Here is a 22,052-nt window from a genome sequence, read left to right on the forward strand (position 1 = left end):
CCGCCCCCTTACGTTTTCATAGTGGGCGTTTTCTCCTGGTGTTTGCGTGTGTGGGCTACAGTCGGTGGTAGTCGCTGCTGGTGTCCACGGAAACGGGAGTAGTGTGATGGAAACGAAGCGTCTGACATCACTGATCTTGAGTTCCGGTTGAAGGATGAGGTTCGCGGTCTTCTACGGGGCGGCCCTCGCGCTGCTGGCCGCGGGGCTGCGCGAGCTGCTGATGGGGTCCGAGGAGAACCGGTGCAGCATGACCTACATGTACGAGTATCCAGAATACAGGGTGAGTGGTATCCGGGTTTATATATAGCGTTTTTCTAACCAGTGGCTCAAAGCGCTTTACGATACTGCCTCACATTCAACCAGCCATGCACACTTTCACACACCGACGGCGTGTCAACCATGCAGGGGCTGCCCCTAGTAATTGGCCTTTTAAGGGATGATCGTTTTCCTCGTTTGTCCTAAAGACTGGTTGGTCTCAGACCAGGTCCTGGTTGGGGTCCTGGTTGGTCTCAGACCAGGTCCTGGTTGGTCTCCAGGGTCCTGGTTGGGGTCCTGGTTGGTCTCCAGGGTCCTGGTTTGGGTCCTGATAGTATTCTAGCCCTCTGTGGGGTGAAGACCATCTGATCCTCTTAATGGGCTGGGCGGATGAGGCTAAACACCACCTGATTGGTGGTGTTTGTTTTTACCCCCCCCCCCCCCCCCCCCAGTAATACACTGGGGGTATTTTGGGCTCCCACAGCAGTTTTTTTTATAATATGGTGTTTGCGTTGGCACATAGCCCACTAAATGGTCCTCATTTATGTAGCTTTACAGTGTTGACTGACATTCACCCATTCATGCACACATTCACACACCGACGGCGGAGTCAGCCACGCAGGGCGACAGCCAGCGGGTCAGGAGCAGTCAGGGTGAGGGCATCTCGCTCAGGGACACCTCCACACTCAGCTAGGAGGAGCCGGGGATCGAACCAGCAACCTTGCGGCTACCAGCCAACCCGCTCTACCTCCTGAGCTGATGCCATGTACACTACACACTATACACATCCATTCAATTCCACAAACGACACCATTGGAAATGGGACAGTAGACCCCCCACTTATGGAGTCACATCTCCGGGGCTTTGGAGGTTCTCATTCATTCAGAAAAACAGAGCAGAATGTAAAACTGTTCTCTCAATTCTGAGATAATTATGTTGTTAATTCAGAAAATCAAGAGCAGAATTTATTTTCTCAAGTGAATGCATTACGCATCTGTACACACACACACACATATACAGTATATATATGAGTGTGGACTGATGTGATCTGTGTAGAAGTAGGACAAAGCTTGAGGGCAGACCAGCATATGGACCTTTTTTATTTATGTTATTCTTCCCCCACTGGACTAGAGGCTTACTAATATTTCGAGGCTGCATAAGCACACGTCATCGTATGGTTCTACTGCAACATGAATTAAAGTATATTCTAATATTCTAAGTGTGTCTGTAAGGAGGAGGGCTCCTTAGAAACTCTTTAGTCCTCCACGTTTCCAGCATTATAGATATTTAAGGTCCAGGTCAGGGAGAGAGCTGCTGTGTGATAGAGCTCTTTAGCAACATTAGGGACGATGCACATTGAAACAGGTCACTAATAACTCATGTATAGAGACGTGTGTGTGTGTGTGTGTGTGTGTGTGTGTGTGTGTGTGTGTGTGTGTGTGTGTGTGTGTGTGTGTGTGTGTGTGTGTGTGTGTGTGTGTGTGTGTGTGTGTGTGTGTGTGTGTGTGTAGCGGGTCACCTTGCCGCGGCGTGTCTCCAGGCTGTACCCGGCCTACGGCCTCTACCTGTACGGCGAGGGCCTCTACGCCCAGGAGACCCGGGCCCTCAAGCTCACCGGGGCCCCGGTCCTCTTCCTGCCCGGCAACGCAGGAAGTTACAAGCAAGGTGAGAACCTTCTAGTTCTAAGGCCTTTACAGACCACTGTCAACATTGACCTTTTCGTTTTTTAAAGCACTATTATTCTAAATTTAATTACATTTTTCATTTTATTTATGTTGTGATTTTAAGTAACAATACTCTTTTAACAATATCTTTTTTTTTTTTTTTTTTAATGTAGAGAATTTTGATCTGAAATACATTATTATTTATAGTAGTATGAATTTTATATATATATATTTAATCTGAAGTACTAGAACTCTAAACTAAAGCGTCATAAACAAGCCTACTAAGTAGGAAGGCCAGTACTACTGGCTTGGGTGAGCCAGGAAGGAATGCTGCCATTCCAGTCCGCAGTCACCTTTAGTCTGACGACACTTCAAATGGCTCATTTTGACGTCCAGAATACTCATTTACCTGAGTAAAAATTAGCCCACATATAGAAAATAACTATTAAGGTAACAATTAACATTAAAGCAGGTACAGTGATGCATTTATATGCATATACAGTGATCCAGATGCATATCTATTACGTGTGTGTGTGCGTGTGTGTGTGTAGGTATGTGCACAGTACACCTGTGCTTATGTGGCCGATACAAAGGTTTTGCAAAGGCTTATCTTTCCCATTGTTTGGGCCTTTACTCAGACTGTTGGTTAAGGGTTCAAAGTGCTTATTTTGCATACAGGCCTATCGAGCTCAGGTAATGCATAGTGACAAAAGCAAAACAAAATAAGATTATTAATTTTTTATTACATATTAGTCAGGCTTTCTGAAATACATTAGAGCGTTATTATACAAACACATAACACAAGAGTTATTACCATAGTAACGTTCAATTTATACAAGGAGCACTGAAACTATATGAATATGAACTTTAAAGTATACTTTAAGTATTTATTTATTGATGATAACTGCTAATGGACTAATGGACATGCTTAAAATAGGAGAGGGAGGGAGAGAGAGAGAGAGGGAGAGAGAGAGATTTTTCTGGCTCGTTCACAGCCTTAGACTATTTCAGATAAGCTCCTTTCTTCTCTGTCTTCAGTGAGTCGTATTTAGTCCAGAGTGGACCTGGGTCTTAACTGTTCTCCTGTCAACCTGCCGGGGTCACGCAGCTTTAGAGCGGAAGCAGCCGGCGTGGGAATCAAATGATTAAGATGTCATCTGTTTGCTTTCTGGCAGACTTCACTGTGACATGCTTTAAAGCTGTTTATTCTGTCATTACAAGACATTAAGAAAACCAAAGCTCTAACCTTTGGCCTTGTTTTAACGTTCAATGTTTTGGGGAGTTTGTTTGAGATCAGGTCCAGTGGAGATTAAAGGAAAGACACTTTGAAAGCAGCTCAGTGTTTTCCCATGCTAGCATAATAATATTAAATGCAGTGCCTTTTGATTAAGATAAAAAAAAGTGTTACAATGAAAATAAGTAAGGGAAATAATGAAATTAAATCCCAGTGCTAAAATAGAATCAGTGGATGTCTGTCGTCTGTCAACTCTCCTCAATCCAATAAAGAGCTGTTCAGTATTCCACTAACCCCCCCCCTCTCCGCTGGTCCCCCTGGTGCAGCTCGCTCCCTGGGCTCGGTGGCGCTGAGGAAGGCGGAGAGCCTGGAGGGCGGGGTCCACCTCAACGTGTTCACCGTGGACTTCAACGAGGAGCTGGTGGCGCTGTACGGCGGCAGCCTGCGCCGCCAGACCCTCTTCCTGCACGAGTGCATCAAGGCCGTGCTGCGCCTGTACAAGGTCAGCCCCCGAGGACCTGTAGACCCCCACCACCGTCTGTAGACCCCCACCACTGACCTGTAGACCCCCACCACCGTCTGTAGACCCCCACCACTGACCTGTAGACCACCACCACCGGTCTGTAGATCACCACCACCGGTCTGTAGACCACCACCACCGGTCTGTAGACCACCACCACCGGTCTGTAGACCCCCACCACTGTCTGTAGACCCCCACCACCGTCTGTAGACCCCCACCACCGTCTGTAGACCCCCACCACCGTCTGTAGACCACCATCACCGGTCTGTAGACCACCACCACCGTCTGTAGACCCCAACGACCGACCTGTAGACCCCCACCACCATCTGTATACCACCACCACCGGTCTGTAGACCCCCACCACCGACCTGTAGACCCCCACCACCGGTCTGTAGACCACCACCACCGGTCTGTAGACCCCCACCACCGGTCTGTAGACCCCCACCACCAGTCTGTAGACCCCCACGACCGACCTGTAGACCCCCACCACCACCGGTCTGTAGACCCCCACCACCACCAGTCTGTAGACCCCCACCACCGGTCTGTAGACCCCCACCACCGGTCTGTAGACCCCCACCACCACCGGTCTGTAGACCACCACCATCGGTCTGTAGACCCCCACCACCGACCTGTAGACCCCCACCACCGTCTGTAGACCACCACCACCGGTCTGTAGACCCCCACCACCATCTGTCGACCACCACCACCGTCTGTAGACCCCCACGACCGGTCTGTAGACCCCCACCACCACTGGTCTGTAGACCCCCCACCACCGTCTGTAGACCCCCACCACCACCGGTCTGTAGACCCCCACCACCACCTGTCTGTAGACCCCCACCACCGGTCTGTAGACCCCCACCACCGGTCTGTAGACCCCCACCACCGTCTGTAGACCACCACCACTGTCTGTAGACCACCACCACCGGTCTGTAGACCCCCACCACCGACCTGTAGACCCCCACCATGGTCTGTAGACCCCCACCACCGGTCTGTAGACCCCCACCACCGACCTGTAGACCCCCACCATGGTCTGTAGACCCCCACCACCGGTCTGTAGACCCCCAAACAGCCCTACCAGGTGGAGCGGTCCACTGGGGGCAGGTGGATGAGGTCTCTGTTGCCCTTTAGCTTCAGTGTCCTGAGGCCTTTTGAGGACAAATGAAACCATGACTCTATTGTTGTTATTCAACACCAAGTTCAGACAGTCCACTGGAGCCTTTCCACAGAGCTGTGAGGACAGACAGGACACTGGTCAGAACACTGAGTCCATTTCAATGAATTATGGGGGGGCCCTCCAAATCCATGATGTAAACTATCTGAAATACATACATTAGGCTATAATACTATCTATTGTTTAACACAAGTACTAGAAATATCCAGTCTCGTATGTCAAGTTTAATCCATATTGTCCTATTCTGCTACTGACATACAAGTGACATACAACCAGATATCTTGGATTCTCTGTCCCACAGATCTGCTTTTCTCAGATCTGCTTTGTTTTCATTCATTCATACATACTGTACATACTGTACATACATACATACTGTACATACATACATATATACATTCATTCATTCATTCATACATACATACTGTACATACATACATACTGTACATACATACATACTGTACATACATACATACATACATATATGCAAAGGAACTGGCATACCCTTTGCTAACACAAACCCATAGCATGGAGCCTGAGGCCTCACACAGGACCATATGAATGGATGAATGGATGAACAGGTTTCAGTTGAATGTGTGCATGAGGCCATTGAAGCCCTGGCTGGTGCTCTGCCCGCTGACCCCCTGCTCCCCCCCGTCTCCCAGGGCCAGGACCAGCCGCCCCGCGCCGTGGTCCTGGTGGGCCACTCCATGGGGGGGGTGGTGGCCCGCGCCCTCTTCACCCTGCCCCGCTTCAGCCCCGCCCTGGTCAGCCTCATCGTCACCCAGGCCTCCCCCCACCTGGCCCCCGTCCTCGCCCTGGACACTCAGCTGCTGGGTAGGGAGACACTGCCGCCACCGCACACACTGCAGGGGGTCTGCTCCCCCCCACCCCCCACCCCGCCCTACTGCTGCACTCTAGGACTGCTCTTTACCAGACTTACTGCAAGCTTCTTTGCAATGTCATGTTATTTAATGTTTTTTTAATTGCACTTAAATGTACATTTTTAAGAGCAATTTTTTTTTTTTCGTTTTTTTTTTTTTTTACATTTTATATTTATGTTTCTCTTATTCTATTGTCTCATAACGTCACCTTTTATTGGAATGACCATTGTGTTTCTTGTTGTGTATCCTTCTGTAGTATCCTAATTCCCCCTCAGGGAGGATTTCAGTGTCTGTCTGTCTGTCACATGCTCACACGGCCCACATTAGCCTGCCTGATTGACAGGCTGCTAGGTTGGTAAGCAGACAGACAGACAGACGGGTGCGCAGGCAGGTATAGAGAGCAGGAAGGCAGATGGGTGGACGGAGAGGCGTGGTGGTGGAGGGAGGGAGGGAGGGAGGGAGGGAGGGAGGGCTGGCCCTGCTGCTTAGGGATACTTACAGTGGAATCAATCTCAAATCCAACCCATAGTAGAGAATACATTTCACTCTATTATTGTGTCTATTCTGTTCAGACTTCTACTCTGCGGTGCGGGAGAGGTGGGTGAGGCACGCCGACAGCCTGGCCAACGTCACCGTGCTGTCGGTGGGGGGGGGTTACCGTGACTACCAGGTCCGCTCCGGCCTGACGTCCCTGCCCTGCTCCCCGGGAGACCCCAACAAGCTGTCTCTGGTGGTAAGACTCTGGACCGCCCGGGCCCCCAGGCTCGCTGGTTCACTAACAGATGGTTGAGTTGTGTGTTTCAGGAGATGCTCCGTAAGGTTTGTGTCAGATTCAGGCTGAGGGTCTGAGGCCATGATGTGCATTTGTAATGCAGGTTGAAATTCAAGCTCCCAGAATTCAGAATTAAAAGTTTGTATTCAGTATTTGATGTTAACGGTCGGGACTTGTGCAGTGTTTCCCACCCATAGGCCAATGTGTGGCGCTGCGCCACAGATTGAACGACGAGTGCCACAAATTGATTCCGCTTTTCTTATTTTTTTTTACTTACTTTACGCGATTTTTAAATGTAACTCCGCCAGCCCATAATCGCGCTCCCCCCCGTCAACAATCCCGTCCGTCCGCCCGCAACCCAACTCCCCCCCCCCCCCCCCCGTGAACAATTCCACTCGCGGTTATAACGTAAGCATTATAAGCAGCGGCGGTTTTAGGCACGGGCGAAAAACAAGACACATGAGAAAGAAAATGATCCGCACATTTTCTATTATCGATAATTACCCCCCCCCCCCCCCCCCCGTCAACAACTCCGCCAGCCTGTAATCGGTGGTGGTCTACAGACCGGTCCACCTGGTAGGGGTGTTTGGTGGTCTACAGACCGGTCCACCTGGTAGGGGTGTTTGGTGGTCTACAGACCGGTCCACCTGGTAGGGGTGTTTGGTGGGGGTCTACAGACCGGTCCACCTGGTAGGGGTGTTTGGTGGGGGTCTACAGACCGGTCCACCTGGTAGGGGTGTTTGGTGGGGGTCTACAGACCGGTCCACCTGGTAGGGGTGTTTGGTGGGGGTCTACAGACCGGTCCACCTGGTAGGGGTGCTTGGTGGTGGTCTACAGACCACCTGAGCATCGTCCACTCGGAACAATTAATGAATGAAATCAGCAGAGCTCAGTGTTGGAGAAAAGCTTTCCCCTGTGCCCCCAGGCGACGGCCGTCCCCAGGACCTGGGTGTCCACAGACCACCTGTCCATCGTCTGGTAAGAAGGCTCTCCTCACTCCTCCCACGCCGCCGCTCCTCCTGGTGTCTGAGGCTCTGTGTGCTCCCTGTGTCCAGGTGCAAGGAGCTGGTCCTGGCCACGGTGAGGGCGCTCTTTGACCTCATCGACCCCCACACCAATCAGGTGAGGAGGAGCAGCAGGGGTCAGGGGTCAGGTCCTCCTTACCGCTCTCCCCGTTGATACCGGCAGTCACGCTAAGCTACGTCGTACTGCCCCAAACCTCAGGGCACAACCCCCCCATGATCTACCCCTGGGGCAACGGGCCATATTCCTGGGGTTCCGGTGAAGGCTTCCTCTCATTCCTTATTGTTTTCCGTATTTTCGACCACTATGAAATTTTCGGCTAGTCTCTTTAAACTGATAACTAATAAAAGGCTAAATCATCGTGAGACGGTAGCCAATCGGTTCCATGATCGCTGCGACGCACGTTTGTTTCGCTGCCCTTACCATGTGACCACAGTCTGCTCAAGTCTGATTGGTGGATGGAACTCGGTCACACACCAGAACCAGGATGCCTCTGATACTAGAATCCTGCCCCGTAGCGTACAGATTCTGCATTCATCTTCTTTGCGAAGTCTTTGTGAGGTTTGTATGCAGAAATCTATTTATTGAGATGAGAATGCCTTAACTGAATTGTTAAAATGCTTTCAGTATCGCAGTGCATTGGCTTAATTTATCGTCAAAGGGCCAATGATTGAATTATTGTCGTTGAAATAACAATACACCAAACCATCCTAGACCATATAGCCATATAGCATATATATAGGGTTTGTACTTTTTACAAAAAATGATTTATTTAGTACTATGTACTATTTGACCCCTTTTATCTAAAATGCAGTAAAATGAAAACAAAGACTGATGTCGTTAATGAGCCGGTGGGGTCCAGAGGATCCTGCAGGTAGACTGTGTGGATGTAGGGTAGGCCTGCACGATTCGGGGAAAAATATGAATCCTGATGTTTTAGTTTAGAATTGATATCGCGATTCTCTGCCACGATTTTTTTTCCCACGAAATGTAATGTTTATTCATGGAGAAATCAGTCGCAATGAAGTGGACAGTTAGGCTCATGTACGGTTCCATGGTTCGGCTGGACCATAAATCAGTCGTTGCTGCAAAATAATCCGTTTCCTGCACTTCTGCCTCGACTACAGCCCGCACTTTCGGAGATGGCAATGCAACGGATGAAAAATAGTTGCGGGAGGGTATTGAGTAGCGTTGGTCCAATAATAAGCAATGAGTGAACGATAAGCGATCAAAATACTTTTTGCAACCACCGCCTCTTTCCCTTGACATTTAGTTTTCACCTTAAATATGCGACAGATGTAATTAAGGCAACCTGGTCTTACAGGAATCCGTGAAATGAGTCGGTCTACGTCCCGTTTACAAAAAAGAATGCCCATAAAAGGTTTGAATATTAAGTCCTGCCTAATATTCGTTCGAATATTATATATTTTTTAAATATTCGAATAACGAAGTTTGGAGTCAAAGCCCTAGTCCATACACTGGTAAACAGTGACGCCGTTTGTTATCTCGTTCCACCGCTGGCTTTTTTTGTCGTAAGCTTTGGAAAATGCCTGCGGAAGCGATGTCAGCTGGGAGTGGAACCCCCCCTCCTCCACTACGCCCACCTGGGTCTCTAAGCTCCTCCCACGCAGCAGCTGACCCATGGGGTGTGCTGTGGTCAGTTCACAGACAGCGTGGTGAGGAGGATGGAGGTGCTGCAGCACCACTTCATCAGACACCCCGTCAGGCTGCTGGACGGGACCCCGGAGCCCCCCCCGGCCCTGCCAGGTAACACGTCTCACACAGGACCACGTACCTCCGGGGGGAGGAGGGGGGGGGGAGGAGGGGGAGGAAGGGGGGGGGAGGGGGGAGGATGGGGGGGGAGGAGGAGGAGGGGGTGGCGGGGGTAGGAGGGGGGAGGAAGGGGAGGGGGGGAGGATGAGGTGGGGGAGGGGGAGGAGGAGGGGGTGGCGGGGGGAGGAGGGGGGAGGAAGGGGAGGGGGGAGGAGGGGGGAGGCAGTTATTTTTTATCTCAAGGCTAACGGAGAACCCATCACATTCTTAGTGATAATGGAAATCAAAGGTAGATCTGTGTAATTTAATTAGTTTACATCTTTCAGATTTCCCTGAAGCGTGGAATGAAGTGAACGCTCTGCGTCTGGCGTACACCGCCCCCAAGGTAGAGTCGCTTCTGTTATCTGTTCAGCTGTAGAAGAGGGTCGGTTGTAGCGTGGATCCTCTTAGCAGTGCCACTAAACCTAAACCCCTTTCACTATTATCTGTTGTTTTCATGAATCTACGTTTGTGAATCTAAATTGTAACTGTGTTCTATGCGTTGTGGATGCAAGGTTTGTTTTAAACCGCCGTTTTCTACCAGATGTTTGGATTTGTAATGAAGACGTGTTTGATTGATTTTGTCTCCGGTGTGGATGTTGACGCCAACAGGAAGGTCAGGCCAAGTACTTCCTGTTTGCCCTGTCCAGTCGCAGGAAGGCCTACAGCCACTTCTACTGTCGCAGCAACAACCTGGTGAGGCTCTGTGGTTGGTTGAGGCCTGTGGTGAGGTTAAAGATACACTCCGTATGTAGGATAAGGGAATCAAGGCTGTTTTACCTACGTGTGTGTGTGTGTGTGTGTGTGTGTGTGTGTGTGTGTGTGTGTGTGTGCGTGCAGGAGATGTCCAGCTGGGTGTATGGTTGCGTCCAGAAGACTGGCTCTATGTGGTAAGAGGACTCTGTTTACTGACTCATCAGTCGAGGTTGGGTGTGTACATTGTCATCGTGACATCATGTCATGATGACCCATCCAGTTAGAGCTGCAGCTAGAACGTCATGGACACACAGACCAATATTTTCTTGTTGGGGTTCTGCGGTGCATTGTGGGTCAATCCCGTCAGTTAAATAAGTTGATTAATAATATGTTATTTCCTCTGTCTCTGAACAGTGTGCGCGCGGTGGACCTGTCCCATGGGACAGAACTCCTACCTCCATATAAGGTCATTTCCTCCTCATGCCGGTTGATAGTTAGCACAACTGAAGCTACTCAGTGACTCAACGGCATTGTGTGCCAAGTGTGTGTTACTCCCCGCTGATACGAGTTGACGCAGATCTCTCTCCGTTGACGCCTGTCACGTCGTCTTACCTCCCTGCCTGACCGGGCTGTGTCCTGATTGGCCCCCACAGGTGCTCGTCCTGAGCCTCAGCGACCTGTCTGCCGTCTCTCACCTGGTGGTCGCCGCCTCCAACCTCAACGGCAAGCAGGTGAGGACAAACTGTACAGAGTCACTGAGCGGTGGTTATGACGCAGGTGGGGCGGAGAACAACCAAAAGACAAACGCTTAACGCCAGCCGCGTGCTGCGAGCTGCGAGCTCTGACCATGCGCGTGTGGCGCGTTGCCGTGGGAAACACGAGTACACATTGCGTACGGCTAGTGTGGAGACGGTTGAGCCTGGATGGAGCTCTGCTCCCGGTGAGCGTTGACGTTGGGCGCTGGTTTGTGTTCCAGTTCACGGTGGAGTGCGAGTGGCAGCGGCAGGAGGCCCAGAGCGCGTCCGTCTCCGTGCCACACGTCCTCTCCTTCGGTACGTCCCTCGTCGTCACTGCTCTGGTCACGCTGCTGGAGCTACGGTTTGGACCGTTGTGCAGAGAGAGAGAGCGGAGACGGTGAATGAACATTAACAGCTCTTGACGTGCTACCAGGTGTGGTGTGATTGTGTGTTACAGTGTGAGCCGTTACAAGTCGTTTTGGAAATCTGCCCCTTATGACGTCACAGGTGGGCGTGGCCACCTAGATGTGTGACGGGTAGATGAGCAACGTTTGCTGCAGTCCACTGGGTCGGCTGGTAGACTGATCTATCCAGCACGCAGCTAGGTGGACACGCCAACCTGTGATGTCATAAGGGGCAGATTTCCAATACCTCTTGTAACGGCCAATCACACCACACCTGGTGGCACGTCATGGGACCTTTTAAATCGTACCTAGAGCTCCTTAAGTTGCCGGGTTAAACCCATGAGCTGAAGTGTTTATGCCCGTCCAGGGCTGTGAACTGTTAACATTTCACTGCCTTGTATGTGCGTGACAAATTGAAATGTGGATCTGAATCAGGGTTGACCTCCGGCGAGGTGACGGTGAACTCCTCGGGGCTCCTGCACACCGTGGAGCTGGAGCACTTCCACCAGGTGTGTGACGCTCGGGACACGCACAAGATTCCCACCCTGGGACTTCACGCTTTAACCTCTCTTTGTGTCTGTAGGTCTACCAGTCTTTCAGAATTACGGTCACAAGCCACTGCAAAGTACAAAAGGGTGAGCTGCTGGGAGCTTTGGACCTTGTGAATGTTAACGTGGGTACAAGTATGGATATCATTCATCATTCATTATGTTGCTCTGCAGATAGAATGGCCAACGTGTACCGGATGACGGTGCCATGGTTCAGAGAGGACTCCTTAACCACTGCCAGGTGTGTGTGTGTTCTTAAGAAAGAGTGTACCATTTATGTACATGTTCTAGTAGACAAAACCGGGACCTCATAAGCCAGCCCACTATGATGGTCCTCATAAACCAGCCCACTATGATGGCCCTCATAAACCACTACTATGATGGTCCTCATAAACCAGCCCACTATGATGGCCCTCATAAACCAGCCCACTATGATGGCCCTCATAAACCACTACTATGATGGTCCTCATAAACCAGCCCACTATGATGGTCCTCATAAACCAGCCCACTATGATGGCCCTCATAAACCACTACTATGATGGCCCTCATAAACCACTACTATGATGGTCCTCATAAACCAGCCCACTATGATGGCCCTCATAAACCAGCCCACTTTGATGGTCCTCATAAGTGAGTGTCTGATTACGTTCCCTCCACCAGTGTTCCTTCTGTGACTGAGATCTCAGGGATGCTCCACACCAGTCGCCCGGGCAACACCTCATCAGCTCTGCTTCAGCTCCACACCGCCCCCAACTGCCAGTACAAGGTAGTGCTCAGCTCACATCAACACCATTCACTAGGACTAGGTTATCCTAAAGGGGTGCTATCATACCACCAAGTGTGATTGTGATGAGCCATTTGAAAATCGTCCTTTCCCTGTGCCCTAGTGACATCACAAGTGGGCGTGTCCACCTAGATATATGATCTGCCTGTCTGTCTGTGTCTGGACAAGCCCACTTGTTGTCACAAAAACACAGGAAAAGGCAGATTTCAAACAGCTTGTAACGACTAATAACACACCTGGTGGTGTGGTATCACCCCTTTACATCAAATAAAATCTAAGATCAAATATCAGTTGAACTGATGACTGTTCTGATCTTTAGGTGCTGGTGAGGACCTCTTTCCCGCGGGTCATGGGACAGGTAAGATCTAAATAATTAAAAAGACAGCATTTCCCATGAGCCATCACTGAGGCGTTGCGGGGGTTCAGAGAAATGGCGGTTTCTTATGACGTAATGTTAAAATGATGCTAATGATGTGATTTATCTGTGTTTGTATTAGGTGTATTTTGTATTCCAAATATCAAGATCTTTTTTTCAGGGAAACAACTTTACCAATAGTCATACGGTGATTGTGTCATACGGGTTCCTATTGACTCATAAAGGCTTCATTGTGAAGGGCTTGTCTGGGCTCTAAGTCACGGCTGCGTTCCAACCCAGTGGTCTGAGTTCTCCAGCCCCCCTGTCCTCTGCCCCCAGGTCCTGCGGTTCTGCGGGCCCCAGGTGCCCGTGTACATGGCCGTAACGCTGCTGCTGGCCTGCGGGGGGCAGCTGTGGTCCATCGCCCGGACCGGGGAGCCTCTGGAGGCCGACCGGGCCGTAGGCTGGGGCCTGCAGCCCCACTGGGTGGGCCTCCCCGTCTACCTGCTGCACCTGCTGCTGGGGTACGAGTCACCGCCACGCCCACAGCCCTACCACCGCACAGCCCTACCACTGCACAGCCCTACCACCACACAGCCCTACCACCACACAGCCCTACCACCGCACAGCCCTACCACCACACAGCCCTACCACCGCACAGCCCTACCACCGCACAGCCCTACCACCGCACAGCCCTACCACCGCACAGCCCTACCACCGCACAGCCCTACCACCACACAGCCCTACCACCGCACAGCCCTACGGCCGCACAGCCCTACCACCGCACAGCCTGCCCCCGGCCATGAGGATGAGGAGAGATGAGGATGATGAGGATGATGACGTTCACACTCTTCACTATTCATTCAGCTGCCACATATAGACCAACACAGCCCTCTTCTTAGGCCGAACCCAGGGATCAATCAAACCACTAATTACTACTTTAATGTGGCGTCAGACTAAACTAGCGGCCCTACTACCAGTTCCCGGGTTCATAAGATCTGCAGACCCATCATTAGTTCTATGACTCCTATGTCCCACGACGACGCCTCCTGTACAAAGGGGCGTGTTCATTATGATCACGTGACCGGGGGCGGCATGTGGCTCAGGCAGTAGAGCGGGTTGGCCGGTCACCGGAAGGTTGCTGGTTCCTCCTAGCTGAGCGTTGAGGTGTCCCTGAGCAAGGCGCCTCACCCCGACTGCCCTGGGCAGAGCGGTGTGGCGTCCCCTGTCTGTATGAGCTGTAGAGAGGAATCACGATGGACACACGCCGCTACTCCAGAGGAGACTCCACTTCATTTCCTTTCCATCATGATGGAATGGATTTCGTTTTCTCTCTTGTTTGCTAATCCAATCTCATTAGTGTGTGTGTGTGTGTGTGTGTGTGTGTCCATTTTGTCATGCTATACTGTCATACATTTCAAACAGTGCCATGATGAATCCTGCTTAAAGGGGTGATATCATGCTTTTTATACTTTATGCTTTAGACGGTTATATGACGTATGTTTACATGTTTCACGTCTGCTCAACTAGACAAATCGTAGTCTCGTTGGTTCCTCCACCGTGAGGTCCCTCTGGTGGTCGTTGGTTCCTCCACCGTGAGGTCCCTCTGTTGGTCGTTGGTTCCTCCACCGTGAGGTCCCTCTGTTGGTCGTTGGTTCCACCGTGAGGTCCCTCTGGTGGTCGTTGGTTCCTCCCTGAGGTCCCTCTGGTGGTCGTTGGTTCCACCGTGAGGTCCCTCTGGTGGTCGTTGGTTCCACCACCGTGAGGTCCCTCTGGTGGTCGTTGGTTCCTCCACCGTGAGGTCCCTCTGGTGGTCGTTGGTTCCACCGTGAGGTCCCTCTGGTGGTCGTTGGTTCCACCACCGTGAGGTCCCTCTGGTGGTCGTTGGTTCCACCACCGTGAGGTCCCTCTGGTGGTCGTTGGTTCCACCGTGAGGTCCCTCTGGTGGTCGTTGGTTCCACCGTGAGGTCCCTCTGGTGGTCGTTGGTTCCACCGTGAGGTCCCTCTGGTGGTTGTTGGTTCTGCCCTCTGGGTTCTGCCCCAGCCGGTTGTAACCCCCCCCCCCCCCCCCTCCCTCCTTAGGTGCAGCCCGTTCCAGGAGGCCTGGTTGGCCCTGGGCCTCCCCGCCATGGACGCCCTGCCGCCCACCGGCCCCGACAGCGCCGCCCTGGAGGGGGGGCCCGTGGACGAGTGGCCCCTCCTCCTGGCGCCCCTGCTGTACCTCCTGGGGGCCACGGTGGCGTTCTGGGGCAGCGCCCTGCTGCGGCTCTCCCTGGCCCTCCTCTCCCTGGCCGCCGCTCCTCTCACCAGGTGAGGAGGAGTCACCACGGGGTCGCTGCTCCTGTGGGAGCGTCTTCTCTGTGGGGGGGGGCTCCAGTGGGGGGGGGTTCAATCGACAAACTACAGGAAGTGAGCTACCATGACATCTCAAAAACACAGTAACGTGAATCATACTGGAGAGGTCGTCAAGGGAACTGGTATCATAGCTTGATATTAAAACAAAGGGGTACCGCACATTCTGTACATTCTTGCAAATTAAAATCTGATTTAGGAAATTAAATTCATAAATGACTATTCTTGTTTGAGGAATACACTCCTAACTACTGGAAGCCAAGTCTCTAACGTGTGTGGGTCTCCCAGACCGTCAGTCTAACGTGTGCCCTGGGTCTCCCAGACCGTCAGTCTAACGTGTGCCCTGGGTCTCCCAGACCGTCAGTCTAACGTGTGCCCTGGGTCTCCCAGACCGTCAGTCTAACGTGTGCCCTGGGTCTCCCAGACCGTCAGTCTAACGTGTGCCCTGGGTCTCCCAGACCGTCAGTCTAACGTGTGCCCTGGGTCTCCCAGACCGTCAGTCTAACGTGTGCCCTGGGTCTCCCAGACCGTCAGTCTAACGTGTGCCCTGGGTCTCCCAGACCGTCAGTCTAACGTGTGCCCTGGGTCTCCCAGACCGTCAGTCTAACGCGTGCCCTGGGTCTCCCAGACCGTCAGTCTAACGTGTGCCCTGGGTCTCCCAGACCGTCAGTCTAACGTGTGCCCTGGGTCTCCCAGACCGTCAGTCTAACGTGTGCCCTGGGTCTCCCAGACCGTCGGTGGCCCCGGACTGCGGGGCTCTTGGCCGGCGGAGGCAGGCCCTCCTCATCCTGGTCCTCAGCATCGTGGGCGGGGCTTCCTGTGGGGCCGTTGCCATCGTCACCGCCTTCCTGATTCACCTCTACAGGGTGAGTGGCAGGACGGAACTTCTCTGCTCGTGTTAGAGGAACAGAGATGTTAACTCTTGAGCTTTGGTGCATATTTGGGGTTTGGAAGAAGTGTGTCTTTACAATGACTAAATGGATGAACGTCAGAGAACCACCAAAGCTCCACAATCAACGTGTAATGACGTCTCCCCCGTGTGTGTCCAGGTCCTCAGGCTGCAGATGGCCGAACGCTCTCTGAGTCACATGCTGAATCTGGTGAGATCAACGTAGAGCTGTTATGAGTTCACAGGTCACAGAGGATACACACACACACACACACACACACACACACACACACACACACACACACACACACACACACACACACACACACACACACACACACACACACACACACACACACACACACACACACACACACACACACACACACACACAGAGTGGTGGTGGTGGGTTGTTATGAGTTCACAGGTCATAGAGGACACACACACACACGTGGTGGTTGAGGTGGTGGTGGTAGAGGTGGTGGTGTAGGAACTCCAGTTCAATAGAGTCCTGGCATGTCTGCAGCGGAGGGTACATTAGCCTGCTGTAGGACTCGCAGTTGTCACGAGAAATGTGTTGGCATGTATCATGCTAGTAGTCCTAAAGCAATGCAAAAATAAATATTTAAATATTTATTTGCTTGTTTTGTAAAAGAAACCCACTGAATGTGTGTCCACCGCCGCGGCCCTAGGCTCCAGAGAAGCACCACGAGGGGGAGGCAGCGCGGACGGACGGGGGCTCCCCGGGGGTCTCCAGGGAGAGGAACGGCGGGGGGCCACTGTTGTCCGAGGGCCTCCTGTACCAGGTGAGGAGCGACCTCCAGCTCCACTACTCCCTCTCGGCCCTCTTCACGTTACCCATCATGCTCAGCGCGCCCTCGCTCCTCCACTGGGCCCGCAACCTGAGGTAGGAGACACCCCCGTCGTTGAGGCTGACACTTTCTAATGATGCTTTATAATAACAATGGGTCGCACTTATTACATAAGAGGGACATGTCACTGTCATAACTATGGCATGACACTGTCATGAACTTAACGGTAGATATAAAAAATGGTAAACGGTATAATCATGTCATAAACGTTTATATCTTCGTCATTAAGTGTCATTCGGTTTTTGTTACGACAAGTTGACGTTGTTTCGGTTGTCTTGATTATGATAAGTTGACATTAATCAAAGTGACATTACGAGAAGTTGTCTTGGTCATGACAAGTTGACATTAAATGTTTTCATTTCATATGTTGACATAATGATTATTATAATTAGATGTGCAAGGTTACGGACCAATTCTAGCACTTGGTCAGATAGATGGGCAACATGATATTTCACAAAACTGCTTGTCATGCTGCCATTATGACAGTGTCATGACACCATTATGACAGTGTCATGAATAAATTCTCAGACCTCAAGTGAAGCGGTACCATTTTGATCTTTAGATATCATGAAGGATAGACTGCCTGTCGAGACACCATTATGACAGTGTAACTCTTGGTCAGGTAGATGCCATGTGCATAGTGCCATGTGCAACAGGATATTTCACAGTGTGTCGAGAAGAACTTGACATGACACCATTATGTAACAGTGTAACGAATAAATTGGTCTGCACTGTGCGGAAGAAGGACTGGACCACAATGGAGGCTGGCTGTTTATTTAGATCTGCATGAGCAGAGCCAAAAGAAAAGTGTCAGTGAGCATCTAGTACACCGTACAGTCAGCATCCTCCTCATCTAGTACACCGTACACGGGTCAGCATTCCCCTCATCTAGTACACCGTACAGTCAGCATCCCCTCCTCATCTAGTACACCGTACGGTCAGCCTCCTCCTCATCTAGTACACCGTACGGTCAGCCTCCTCCTCATCTAGTACACCGTACGGTCAGCCTCCTCCTCATCTAGTACACCGTACGGTCAGCATCCTCTCCCTCCTAGAAACAAACACACTAAGACTCTTAAAATGTGTCTTTACACAGTGTAGGTTGATGACAGCGCTGCTGCATGTTCACAGCCTTCATTCTAACACCTTAAGTTGCACATTACACATTTTCATTGTTTACAAAACAAATGACATGCTCAAATATGACGACAAAACCAACAACATCCCTCACCTCGCGCTGCATAGACGTCACAAACACAGACGTTTGTTAAAGCGACAGTACAGCTATAGTATATACGTTAACATTGCAGTTTGAACGGGTCACAAAAGGTACCTTGAAGGGCTGAACGATTAATCCAATTCAAACCGCCGTCGTCATGTGATAGAACGAGATTTACAAATCACAATGGCTGGGAAACAAAACCCCTCAAACAATGTCCACTCATAACAAAAACCAAATGACACTTAATGAAGTCATAAATGTTCATGACAGTGTCATGTCATAGTTCTGACAGTGACATGTCACTCTTATGTAGATACCTTCAAATAAAGTTTTACCTAATGATGTTGTTGTCCCTAAAATCCTTGCCTTGATCTTAACCACACCAAGTTGCTATCAAAAGCCATCTTACTACCTGCTAATACTGACCTGTTTCAAACTGAATTCATCGACTCAGCCATCTTTAATTGTATACCAAAACGTGCTAGTTGCTATGTTACCAGTCCTCTCTCTCTAGCCACACGTTTCCTGGGGTGGTCACTGGGGAGATGTGGGCCACACTACGGGCCGCCCACACACCTCCACTGTGTTTTTAGCAGCTGGCAGGCTAATCCCATCACTGTATTCTGTCGCTCTGTCGCTGAATACAATGAGGGCTTTAAAAAGCTTGGGAACAACGTGTGCCGTTCCAGGAATGACTTAGAACCGGACAAAACTAAATAATTGGTTGAAATCTGAATGAATGAATGACAGACGGTGATTGTTGACATCGATCTCGTAGTAACCGCTAGTGAAGCCCACAATTCGCACAAAGCATCACAGGGCGGTGGAAACTTGTGGATATGAACAGACTTGTTGCTAAGTTACCAGTCCTCTGTCTATGAACAGATGTGTTGCTAGGTTACCAGTCCTCTCTCTATATGAACAGACGTGTTGCTAGGTTACCAGTCCTCTCTGTCTCGGTGAACAGACGTGTTGCTAGGTTACCAGTCCTCTGTCTATGAACAGACGTGTTGCTAGGTTACCAGTCCTCTCTCTATATGAACAGACGTGTTGCTAGGTTACCAATCCTCTGTCTATGAACAGACGTGTTGCTAGGTTACCAGTCCTCGCTCTATGAACAGACGTGTTGCTAGGTTACCAGTCCTCTGTCTATGAACAGACGTGTTGCTAGGTTACCAGTCCTCTGTCTATGACCAGGTACTCTCCTCGGCTGGACCCAGACTCACTCTGGCCTCTCTCTCTACCTCTGCTGGCCGCCATGGTCCTGCTCATCGACTGCAGCTGTCACGCGCTGAGCCACAGGTAGACCTCACTCACTCACTCCATCACTCACTCACTCACTCACTCCATCACTCCATCACTCACTCACTCACTCACTCACTCACTCACTCACTCACTCACTCACTCTACCTCTGCTGGCTGCAGGCGTCTAATTCACTGCAGCCCTTATGTTTCATTTGTTGTATTATTATTCATTATTTCTCTTGCTCTCTCATACAAGTCAAATGAGTTGATTAAAGGTAAAGTCTAGTCCCGGCCATACCGCTGTCTGATTGCAGTGAAATAAGTACGTGACTAGAGTAAAGATGGCTAAGCTTGCTCTTGATGTAGTTGGTTATCTAGGGATTGCTTTGGTAGTATTTTTGGAAACAGAAAGTTGGCCACTGTTTTCTGATTGGTCCAAATCTTTTGTTCCAGCAAACTCCTCCACGTGGTTTGCCGCCTCCCCCTGCCCCTGTGCGTTGCCATGGTGACCTTCTCCCCGCTCCATCTCTACAGAGTGGCCTACTTCCTGTCCGCAGCGCTGGTCCCGCTGGCCTTATCCTGTCTCCTCTGACGGCCCTCCCTCCAAACACACACCCTGTCTCACTGCCTCGGGGGCCTGGGCAGTGAGGCCACTCACTGTCTCACTGCCTCGTGGGCCTGGGCAGTGAACTATGTGGAATCCGTTCCCATGACGACCTTATCTCAACCTGGTCAGCTGCAGAACCCTAACTGGATCATCTCATTCCACTTCCACTCATCCCGAGCCGACTGGATCCTAAATGAAACCCCTGATGGAAAAGCTTTCAGAGCAAACACCCGACGAGTCGCCCCCGCAGGGAGGAGGGGCTGTCTGGTTGCCATGGGAGCAAGCTGTTGCTCGTACATGGTTTAAGAAGCTTCCAGTTCAGTACCAGGAGCTGCCATGGTAACCACAGACTGATGATCCATGATCTGGGAGTGGATCCAGACCCGTACTCTGGATCTGTAGGGCGTCTGCAGCACACAGCTGTCTGGTGCCTTTTGTTTGTGTTTCAGTTCATTTAGTTTAGTTATTTAGTTTAGTTATTGGGGGGTTTTGAGTGTCTGGTGGTTTACAACGTACGTAGTACAGCCCTTACACATTACTGTAAGATACTGATACTGTAGTTACCTGGAGGCCAACTCTATTTATTAAACATCCCCTCTATCGTCATGGAGATGAATAAAGCAGAGCGTGCTCTGCTAGGGCCTGGACTCTACTGGTAGCTAGGGCCTGGACTCTACTGGTAGCTAGGGCCTGGACTCTACTACTGGTAGCTAGGGCCTGGACTCTACTGGTAGCTAGTGACAATCGTCATGGTCCACAGGCGAGGAAAGTCGGCCGTAGTGTCACCAGTATCTGGTACACACCAGTATCTGGTACACACCATGTGTTCAGACACGTGGCCCGTCCCGCCTGACAGAGTGATGACATCACGGCGCTGCAGGGCGTGGTCCAGTTGCGTACTACTGGACCACATGTTGTCAAACAAAAGAGAACAGTTCATCTCCTTTCCGACTCAAGCTGAGAGCAGGTGAACGTTCTCCATCATCCACTCCTGGTTCAGACTGCTACCCTGTGGATGTGGTCCGTGCTGGGGGGGGGGGGGGGGGGTCTGCAGCCCGTGTGGCTCCGGTCGGTCCAGGGGGTCTGGGGGCCCGTGGGAGGCGTGTCTTCATTCATCGGAACATCAAGTCGGACGTGCCTGTCGTCTGAATTCCTCAAGACAATTAGTTCCCCGCCTGGTCCGGCGTCACGCCGCTGCTCCCCGCCTGTGACCTCGTCACGCTAACCGTCATAGCAACCGCAGTGCCTTTCCCCCCCCCCCGCCCCCCCTCCAGCCACGCGCTGCCTTCAGTCCACAGCCTGCCTTCCATTCCCCAGAGGTCCTTACTGGGAACGCGGGCTCCCAGCATAGAGACGGCATGTCGACCCGTGCACTGTGTCTGTGTGTAGTGGAGGGGCTCTGCTGCAGTGAAGACCCGTCACATGTCACCCGTGGGTTTGGCGGTGGAGCGGTGCTGGTGGCGTGCTGCTGAGGATCTGGACACCGTAACCCGGGAGGAGGCAGGACGCCCTGCGGCCGTCGGGGGAACGCTGAGCCAGAGCGTGAGAGCTGCTGCACCAACGTGAAGTTCTGGAGCAGAACTGGGTTCAGTTCTGGAGCAGAACAGGGTTCAGTGTTCGGTTCTGGAGCAGAACCGGGTTCGGTTCTGGAGCAGAACCGGGTTCGGTTCTGTGTTCAGTTCATCCTGACTGATCCACAACACGCTCACAATTCTGGTTTCTTCCTGGGGAACAAACCGAGACTCTAGCCTGGATAAAGGTGTGTGTGTGTGTGTGTGTGTGTGTGTGTGTGTGTGTGTGTGTGTGTGTGTGTGTGTGTGTGTGTGTGTGTGTGTGTGTGTGTGTGTGTGTGTGTGTGTGTGTGTGTGTGCGTGTGCGTGCGTGCTTTGAGATCACAAAACCTGCCTCATTCCAAATGTGGCTTTTCTACCAGAATAACTTTGTGGTACAATTTAGTAGAAGTTGACACGATGTGTAGTTTTGTTTTCTATGTTTTGTTACATATAGGA

At 51.3% G+C, this 22,052-nt stretch overlaps 1 protein-coding gene across 1 annotated transcript; it reads left to right on the forward strand.

Annotated features, from left to right (window-relative positions):
* Positions 1 to 94: 94 nt before the first annotated feature.
* Positions 95 to 21,056, forward strand: pgap1 (post-GPI attachment to proteins inositol deacylase 1). The gene is made up of 26 exons (XM_084487005.1): positions 95 to 280; positions 1,767 to 1,920; positions 3,480 to 3,655; positions 5,507 to 5,678; positions 6,298 to 6,458; positions 7,423 to 7,475; positions 7,553 to 7,619; positions 9,182 to 9,287; positions 9,620 to 9,678; positions 9,945 to 10,028; positions 10,173 to 10,222; positions 10,443 to 10,494; positions 10,682 to 10,759; positions 11,005 to 11,080; positions 11,605 to 11,678; positions 11,753 to 11,804; positions 11,892 to 11,958; positions 12,378 to 12,483; positions 12,821 to 12,859; positions 13,196 to 13,380; positions 14,939 to 15,166; positions 15,939 to 16,074; positions 16,258 to 16,308; positions 16,790 to 17,004; positions 19,389 to 19,493; positions 19,890 to 21,056. The coding sequence occupies exons 1-26, from the start codon at positions 155 to 157 to the stop codon at positions 20,026 to 20,028; spliced, it is 2,811 nt and encodes a 936-aa protein (XP_084343131.1). The 5' UTR covers positions 95 to 154; the 3' UTR covers positions 20,029 to 21,056.
* Positions 21,057 to 22,052: the final 996 nt, after the last annotated feature.

The sequence above is a fragment of the Micromesistius poutassou genome (genome assembly GCF_964030765.1).
Source record: "Micromesistius poutassou genome assembly, chromosome: 23".
NCBI lineage: Eukaryota > Metazoa > Chordata > Actinopteri > Gadiformes > Gadidae > Micromesistius > Micromesistius poutassou.